The 10,089-nt window shown below is 34.4% G+C and overlaps 1 protein-coding gene across 8 annotated transcripts in view; it reads right to left on the bottom strand.

Moving 5' to 3' along the window:
* Nucleotides 1–5,007: 5,007 nt before the first annotated feature.
* The window catches only part of LOC125660033 (unconventional myosin-XVI-like), a 95,707-nt gene continuing 90,625 nt past the window's right edge, over nucleotides 5,008–10,089 (bottom strand). For 3 of the 8 annotated variants that reach the window (XM_056149755.1, XM_056149758.1, XM_056149759.1), the window contains one exon: nucleotides 5,008–8,313. In XM_056149755.1, coding sequence (XP_056005730.1) covers nucleotides 8,116–8,313 — 198 coding nt within the window. In that variant the 3' untranslated portion in view covers nucleotides 5,008–8,115. Of the gene's footprint in view, nucleotides 8,314–9,008; nucleotides 9,590–10,089 lie in introns of those variants that run through there. The other 5 variants (XM_056149753.1, XM_056149752.1, XM_056149754.1 and 2 more) reach the window with 4 other exon arrangements.

The following is a 10,089-nucleotide window of genomic DNA, read 5'->3' as shown; positions in this document are numbered from 1 at the left end:
TCACTAACTATTTGAAAGTATTTGCAAGAATGGGAGGCACGCATTTATTTACCGACTTCTGTCACACATGCACTCGTTTTACACAGATGGAATAAAACCAATTCTTGGTTAACGGTACAAGGTAAGAGAAATCCGACTGTAATTTGCAGTGAAAACAAAGTGCAAAAATATATATGGGCAGTATTAGGTTCGTCGGAATTTTAAAATTTGGTATAGAAAGTCACAAAAACTTTAGACTTTGAAACTGATATTGTTTGGTTTAAAATGCTTTTAGTTTCTCGGTTATAACAGTTTAATTTATAATGTCTTCATTGTCATTTAGATTTTGAAATTTATTGTTGAGGTATTAAATTTTAATATACCAGACACTCAGTCATATAATATCTGATTATATTTAGACTAAGTGATGAAATTCTGTATTAGTGGCAAACAGCAGATAATCAGTAAAGTAACAGAATACTCGTTTGACTTTTTCTGAAAAGCAAAATACTCATTGATTTGAAAATCAGGGGGTAAATACTCTTTGTGGTAAAAAATATCTGGAGCTCTGTCATCACCAAAATATCAACATCATTAACATATTTTAAGTTTATTAATACATTTCTGAATGTATTTTCACAATCTAACTGGATCAAGGGTAGGAAGACAGTCTGGGCAGATCCCACTTATCCTAATGGAATCCAACTCTCTTCCAGCTAAAACTTTTTACCGGACATAAATTTTTATTTTAAAAACAATCTGCACATCTTTTTTTCCTCTCAGCTCTCATCAGCCATCAAGAACTCGGATGCGCTCACTGCTTTATTTGCGGCCTTTTTCATAGTGTTTTCAGTTAGAACTGCAGCAGAAACCAAGGATGTGCATACAAATTTGACAGACTGGACATTCATGTCTGTCACTCTGCATCATGACCTCCATATAAATCTAGGGTCCCCGTGTATACACAGTAATGCCCGCTGAAACGAAAGCATAAGACAGTGCATGGCCATAAATAGTCACCGTCTAAAAACAACATAGGAGTTGGCAATTTTAACAAAAGAAAGTCTTCTATGAAAACATGACACTTGGCAGAGTCTCTCGACTGTCTATTAACTTCAATTGTTAAATCACCGTTGCGTGAGCACGCATGGAGGTACTAGCCACTGGGTCAACCATCATCCATACTGTTAGTTAGAAACATTATCAATGTTGTTTAAACGCTTGACACAATACCATGCAATTTTGTATATCATTAAAGCATTTGAATGACTTCATCTCAATGTCTAATAAAACGAAAACCAAGAACCGGGGATATATTTTTTCTGGGAAAATGACGATTTTTTTTTTTTAAATATTGAAAAAAAAATTGTAGGGTCGGGGCTATAATTTAGGGTCGGTCGGGTTAGCGGAAACACAACACATTTTATCAGTGGCCTAAAGTTAATTTGTACGTAAAGTTGGGTCAGCATGATATTAACAGTTGTACATCAGATAGCATTTATTAGCCCAATGGGCTGTAACGCAACATTGATTATTGCTCGGCTTTGAAAATCGGTGGCCCCAGGTGTCGGTAATTACATGTACACACCCCAGAATGATTCCTCCTATGTTAGATGCCTTGCAAACTTATATATAGGAGGGCCAATGGTATCTCGTAATTATTTAAAATTTTATATCTTTTTCAGAATATATTTCATGATAGTCATGCAGATTCAGAAGTTGTGATGGTGTGTTGATAGGCTGTCTTCAACTTGCCATATCTTAGAGTTCCAACATGCAGGCCTGGATTAATGTGTATAAATCACTAATGAAAAAAAGAATGACATTTCAATTTATACACACTTGCCAAGTGAATCTGATGAGACTGCTACATGTATTTGTGAGTAAAGGCACTCTTTATCACAACAAATGGATGGGACAGTAGAGCTGTTGCGGACAATATGTGATTGTGATGACCAAGTACGGAACAAGTGGAAGATTAGAAGAAGGTCCAGAATTCAATCATGTTTTTGATTCTAAGGTGCACACAGCATGGAGATAGTCCTATTATTCTCCCGTTCATCTATGATGGAGAAACTTGTGTAAATGTTTAGTGTTCTCCCTAATAATTAAATAATTCCAATGTTATTTATTACAATTGTTTTGATTGGACGAAAATAAAGCTGAACAAAAGTTTACACATCAATAAATCCGAAAACGCGATGTATTCATACACACCTGAAAACAAATAACATAGTGCGGGGAAACTATTCAAATTTTTGGAATTGTTAGTAAAGTGAATGAATTGGAATTATAAGAATCAAACGTTCTTTTAGAAGAATTTATCGATGTGTAAACTCCGGACATTTTACTCACAAACTTAACATAAAAGTGCTTCGCACTTTTATTCAGTTTGTGAGCAAAATGTCTGGAGTTTACACATCGATAAATTCTTCAAAAAGAACGTTTAATCCTATAATGCCCACAAGTCTGTATTAATTTATCAGAATATAAAGTCCTTCACAGTACTGATTTTAAAATTAATGTAGATTGTCTCCAGATTTTTCTGAGGAAAAGTGAATAGTTTACATGTGTGAATTTTGAATATATTTCATTCTTGTCTGCAAATGTTGCCGAAACCTGTTGTTGATGCACAGTCATGTTATGCAAATGATAGACCTTAATTACATGTACAGAAGATCATGTCAACTCCTTTGTCTTAATTGTATACACAATTCTAGCATTTATAGCATCATTTATATAGCACTTGCTAGTTTAAGAAGGATTTTATTTTCTAAAAGCTTTCATTTGACATGATTGATCTAAAACAGCCAAAATTCACAAATATATTTAAATCACAACCTGACCTTATGTCAGAAAAGTGCCACTGTGGATTGATATTTTTCTCTTGGATCTTGAAAGAAATTTTTTATGCAGCAGTTTCCAAATAAAATGTACTCTCATGGCCAGGGTGGGACTTCACCGAGAACTTTTTAACATTGCACAATGCAATATTTGTAGATTAAAAGTTGTTGCAGTTTCTTAAGTTTTCTCTCACATCTTGTTATAATTATATTTTATATTTTTGGTTGGGTTGCACAATGTGCAAACAGTTTATAAAATGGTGAATGACTCAGTGGTGGGCAAGCGACAGTAGCGTCCCTGTAATAGTACCTACTTTGTGTAATCAACTCCTTTCACACCTCTCACTTGATGTTCCTTAAACTTTGTACAGTTGTTAGGGATACATTGAAGATGTGCATGTGCCTTTTTGAAAGTGATCAGACATTTTTTGAAAAATTTACATGTAGCTGAACTTCGTCATTTTTAAGCATTTCTTTAATCGACAGTACCTATTTTGTGTAATCAACTCCTCGTATACCTCTAACTTGACATTCCTCAAACTGTGTACATTTGTTTTGAACACATTGAAAATGTGCATATGTGTTTTTGAAAGTGATCAGACATTTAAAAAAAAATGTATATGTAGTTGAACTTAGTCATTTTTAAGCATTTCTTGAATAGATGGTAACTATTTTGTGTAATCAAATCTTCATGCACCTCTAACTTGACATTCCTTAAACTTTGTACAGTTGTTATGAACACATTGAAGATGTGCATGCATCTTTTTGAAAATGATTAGACTTTTTAAAAAAAAAAATTATGTGTAGTTGAACTTGGTCATTTTTATGCATTTCTTGAATAGATGGTACCTATTTTGTGTGATCAACTCGTGCACATCTAAATTGATATTCCTCAAACTTTGTACAGTAGTTATGGACACATTGAAGATGTGCATGTGTCTTTTTGAAAGTGATCAGACTTTTTAAAAAAAAAATTACATTTAGTTGAACTTTGTCATTTTTTAAGCATTTCCTGAATAGATGGTACTTATTTTTTGTAATCAACTCCTCTTACAGCATTTATTTGACATTCTTCAGACCTTGAACAGCTGCTATGGAAGCATTGTAAATGTGCATGTGTCTTTTCGGAAGTGATCAGGCATTCTTTGAAAAATTTACAAGTGCATGGTGAAGTTGAACTTAGTCATTTTTTAAGCATGGTACTTTATGTAACCAACTCAGCTTTTACTTAACATTTTCCAGACCCTGTACATTATAGATGTTTTAAAAACATTGAAGATATTCATGTAACATTTTAAAAATGCTTCTCTTTTTTTCTCTCTCTTTTTTGTTGTTGAAAAATTCTACCTTTAATTTGTCATTTTCCCAGTATATGTTTCTACTGTTGTTCCTATGATAGAGAACATATTTTACAAGAACCTGGTCATTTCTGTTTTTGAATAATTTTTTTTTAATTAGTATTTTTGAATATGTTAATTGATATGTCATTGTTCTTGAAATTATATTAATTGAATTGTTATTGTGTTTTTGTTTTGTAATGACAGTTTATATAGCATCCCTTAATTTCGAGCAGACAGTGCCAGAAGTTTGCCGCAAACTGTGTGCCAGAAGTCTGCAGCAAGAGTGTGCTGCAAGTTTGCCGCAAACTGTGTGCCAGAGGAAAAATTTGCATACGAAAAGTATACTTGCAGCAAATATGCCGCACACTGTGTGCAGCAAGTGTGTGCCGCAAGTTTGCTGCAAACTGTGTGCCAGAGGAAAATTTGCATACGAAAAGTATACTTACGGCAAATATGCCGCACACTGTGTGCAGCAAGTGTGTGCCGCAAGTTTGCTGCAAACTGTGTGCCAGAGGAAAATTTGCATACGAAAAGTATACTTACGGCAAATATGCCGCACACTGTGCCAGAAGTGTGCAGCAAGTGTGTGCCAGAGGAAAAATTTGCATACGAAAAGTATACTTGCGGCAAATGTGCTGCAACTAGTTGCAAATTTGCAGCAACTGTGTGCCAGAGGGCTTATATTTTGGTAAGGGCTTGTGACTTTGACCTTTCTTGGTACAAGGTCACATCTCCACCCTCTTTCTCTTGTAAGTGTGCATCTTCAGCTTCTCCATGATGAAGTTATGGCAGACTTGAAATAGTAACATAGGAGCAACTTTATAAACAAAAGAGAGAACAGCACAAAGTGGGTAGGTAGACATTTATTAAACCATTGAGTTCCATTATGCAGAATGAACATATACTATATGTATACATCAGAACTCGGTATTAACTTTAATAAATGTAAATTCTGTATGTTAAAGCAAAATACCAAAACATGTTTAAATTATTGATACACGGTAGCTGATATTACCAACAAAATTTCAATTGATGGGTAAAGAAAGTAGAAAAATGTTCTTGTTATGAAGCTAACACAAATATCAGCACTGCTAAATTCAAGGTAGTGCGAGGTTCGATGTCTATACTGGTAACTCATCATAATAAGACCTCTATAGAACATTGTATATAAACATTGCATACACTCAACCACACAATCTTGAGTCAGTCAAATGTTTGTGCTGACATATTCCTGAATTCCCAACATGGATTTCAATTTTCTTTCCACTACATTCCAGCCTTGCTAACTATGAGAATTTTTATAGAAATTCTAATTACAAAGGTCAAAACTTTGTATTCTGTATAATGTATCCTGAAAATAGTAATACCATATAATAATTTGTTGCAGTTTATTTGAAGTGCAAAGAGGTCATTTTGATGCCCCTAAAAACCATATAGCGTTTTTTTCCCGCAGGATTATAATCTTGGCTTATTTTAGCGATTAGATAGCTTTTCGCCAAAATTTCATTTGCCAAATATGCACCCAATTGTGACTTAAGTATTTGACAGAGAGACAACTCTTCCCTGTTCACCAAAATTTATTCCGCTAAAATTATTACGTGTTGCATACCTTTGAGCCAGCAAATCACCAAATTTTATACCCGCGGAAAAAACCCATAATACGGTAACTAATTCCTACATGGATTTCAAAATTCTTGTCAAAAAATTACACACTATACCTTTAATCTGATTTCAAAAGTATAATCATCACTTCTTGCTGTACTTTCACTTTAGATTAATATAATATAGTACTTTCACTTTAGATTAATATAATATAGTACTTTCACTTTAGATTAATAAAATATAATGCTGTACTTTGACTTCAGCTTCCTGCTACCTTAAGACAGATCAGCGATACCTTGTAAGGTAAAACATGATAAAATAAATAAAACAAAAAATATAAATAAAGCACCGCTAGGCAAATGAACGCAAATTGTATATATATATATAAAGAGCATAATACAATAATGTCATTAAAACTTTGGCATGAATAAATCGCTACTAAAGCCATTTGCACAAAATATCAATATGTCTACTAAATAAAACCAACATGTTTGCAATATCAAGGCAGGTATTTTTAGGCAACTCAGCAAAATGCAAAAAGATTCGTGAACTTGTTGATGGACAATCAGACGCACATGAACACAGTAAAGACACTCATTTTCATAAAGGGTTGAGATTCTATAGAATTTAGCACAGATTCTGCTCAGCCTATTGGGCGATATTTTGCTGAAACATTAGCAATGAAAGGGAGATCACTCAAACTATGAACTAAAATAAATTCATAGTTATCTTTGTTGCCAAAAGCCATCTTTGCACATAGTTTACTTCTAGACAATGTAAGAACAGTCACACATACAATATACCAACAAAAAGACTACACAATACTTAAATAGTAACTAGATTTTATTGTTATTCTGCTCTTCAATGTACATGTATTCAATTAATTGCCTGAAATGGACCTGCTAATTCATTGCTCTCATCAGTTAAATGTGTAAAACTTTATTTTTAATTGTGCTCAAGTAAAATTCTGCTCAAAGGAATTTAAAAAAAAATAAAAAATCCTGAAAACAAATATTCCTTTAAATATGGCAGTCTGACAAAAAGCACTAATAAAAGCATTACATCTTTGTATAACTTAATTAATTGTAATAAAACATCATATATACTTCAGTACAAAGCTAGCATTTTCCCAAATCGTGCAGGGAATGAAATGAATTCTTTGCTCTTATAACCAAACTTTGAGCAGTATATATCCCGACATCCACAATAAATAAGTAGTTTTAATTACACATACACAATATGGTTATGGTGACATGTGATAAACTAGGAATCAAATGTTTACAGAAATTCATGAATATTTAAATATTACATTTTCTCTAACTGCACAAGTCACCTCAAGGAAGAGTGGGGTTTCCCTTTTCAGTTATGAGGACTAATACACAAAATCACAATTTTTCAAACGGAAGTATGTCAATGAGGCCAAAATAAAATCAGAAATATATTTTCTGTCCTTTTAAAATTCTTCTCTTGTCTGAGTAAATTGGTGAACAAGGCCATTATTCTGGCTAATCGGTAGGTTGTGTAATATGCTGGCTAATCGGTAGGTTGTGTATTCAATTCCCACAAGGTTATGGAAAAAAAGTCTCAATTTTACAATAAAATTTCACATGTCAATTTTTTGTTACACAAGGCAAATTTTAAAATTTTCAACAACACAACATTATCAAACATACCCCGTTTTTCATTCCTGACAATTTTAATAAGTGTGTTATCCCTTCTTAATCTCAGTTTTGTACTATTCCTTCTTAATCTCAGTTTTGTACTATTCCTTCTTAATCTCAGTTTTGTACTATTCCTTCTTAATCTCAGTTTTGTACTATTCCTTCTTAATCTCAGTTTTGTACTATTCCTTCTTAATCTCAGTTTTGTACTATTCCTTCTTAATCTCAGTTTTGTACTATTCCTTCTTAATCTCAGTTTTGTACTATTCCTTCTTAATCTCAGTTTTGTACTATCCCTTCTTAATCTCAGTTTTGTACTATTCCTTCTTAATCTCAGTTTTGTACTATTCCTTCTTAATCTCAGTTTTGTACTATCCCTCAAGACAAAAAAAACCATGCAAAATAATGTACTGTTTATATGTGTAAAATTACAATCACCTGTATCAAGATAATCCATTTTCTAAATTGCATTTCATGCAAAAGACATTAAAATATGCCAAATACAATCGGATTCTAAAGCCACTCCCCCCTCCCCGAACTTTATAGACAGCAACAAATGAAGGAGAGAATTGGCAGACAACATTACCATACACCCTGTTACACAGATGTCTTCTTAAAGACCAACGTAACTGTGTAGGAATCATTAATGAATTATATAAAAATAAAATGACCTAATTTTCTGGAATCATGTCATTCATGATTTTCATTTCCCTCCTCGTCACGGTTGATGTCTTCTCTCTCATCGCCCCAGTTTGATGGCGCTGCACCTTTTTTCAGCATGATTTCTCGCTTCCACTCTGGAACATCTGCCAATTCCTTTTCCATTTGTGCCTGCATTTCCATCTGTCGCCTTTTGTCCTGCCTCTTTCTCTCCTCTTCGTCTCGTTGCTGAAATCAGAGAGAAGACTTCCTCAAAAAGACATAAAAATATTATCTGAAAAAATCCTTCTCTAAATTCATACAGTAAATTAAAAAAAAAAATCAAATATATCTACAAGAAAATAAAAGAATTAAGTTAACTCAAACCCCTAAATTCTTTTGAAATTAGAGGGTATACATTTCAATAATAAAGTCAAATTATCATCAAGCATTAAATTCAATGGAGACAGACTCGAAGTCATTAATCCACAATCACTAAAAGAAAACATGTACATTTGGGGATAAGAGCAACACATTAGTTTTTCATGCCATGTCCCATGCACTTAATGAATCCATGCTCAGTCACAAACAGTGAATTTTTAATTAGAATATGGCTGAAATAGAAAGAGTATATTGTATTTTGATATAAAATTTTCTTCTACATTGATGCAGTTGGTCAATATATGCCCTCATAAAGGACAACAGATTAGGAAGATGAGTTTATTGTTTTGCTAACAAGAGAAAAGTGGACAGCTTGGATCTGCTTAGGTTACAAGGAACATACACAACACAGTGATGATAACAAAGATTGGATCTGCTTAGGTTGCAGCAGCCGTAAGATGGAGGACCTGTAAATACTACTATACTGTAGGGTAAGTGAATCATTCATGTTCAAATGCTGTTTATGAAGAGTAAAGTGTGTACACTGCCAGGCAGGAACAAACCTTGTCAGCCATTCAAGATTCTCATCGATACATTATCTTCATGATGAACAGGAAATGCTTACATTATCAACACTCTGTTTCTCATTCTCAAAAGAGAGATCATGTGATCCCTCATTTTGCAACCCATCCTCAACACCGTGGTCATGTGACACATCCTCAACACCGTGGTCATGTGACACATCCTCAACACCGTGGTCATGTGACACATCCTCAACACCGTGGTCATGTGACACATCCTCAACACCGTGGTCATGTGACACATCCTCAACACCGTGGTCATGTGACACATCCTCAACACCGTGGTCATGTGACATATCCTCAACACTTCCATCATATGACCTATCTTTACGGCCGTCACGTGACCCCTCGTTATGCAAGTTCTCCTTCAAACTGTTGCCATGCGACACATCCTCAACACTGTGGTTTTGTGACGCATCCTCCACATATTGGTCATGTGACCCATTGTCATGTGACCCTTCACTGACAGAGTATTGATCATGTGATCCACCCTTATGTGAGTAATCCTGTGAATCTTTGATGTCTATTGTATCTACTGACGGATGTTTACCTATATCAGTTTTCTGTAACATGTAAACAAAGTCATGTGATATTCATATACTTGAGAGAGAAATGTTTATGTGGTACTTATAAAAACCCTTTCAGTGAAAGGTGAAGAAAACTAACAGTGATCAATCTCATAACTCCTATAAGCAATACAAACTAGATAGTTGGGCAAACACAGACCCCTTGACACACCAGGGGTGGGATCAGGTGCCTAGGAGAAGTAGGCATCCCCTGTCGACCGGTCACACCCGCCGTGAGCCCTATATCCTGATCAGGTAAACGGAGTTATCCACAGTCAAAATCAGTGTGCCAAGAACAGCCTAACAATGGGTATGAAACACGTCAGACAGCATTTGACCCAATGATAGGTTGTATTGACGAACTAGATCGTTATAACGACCACAGTCCCTCACAAGCGTTAATCCCATCATACACCACCAAGAAATTGTCAAAAACAGTCATTTTCAACAAAAAAAAATCCCCCCATACAAACTGCATAAAAATTAAATCAAACCAT

This window comes from Ostrea edulis, chromosome 9, assembly GCF_947568905.1.
Source record: "Ostrea edulis chromosome 9, xbOstEdul1.1, whole genome shotgun sequence".
Lineage (NCBI taxonomy): Eukaryota > Metazoa > Mollusca > Bivalvia > Ostreida > Ostreidae > Ostrea > Ostrea edulis.
The sequence above is the reverse complement of the archived record's forward strand: the minus strand, read 5'-3'. Positions and strand labels throughout refer to the sequence as shown.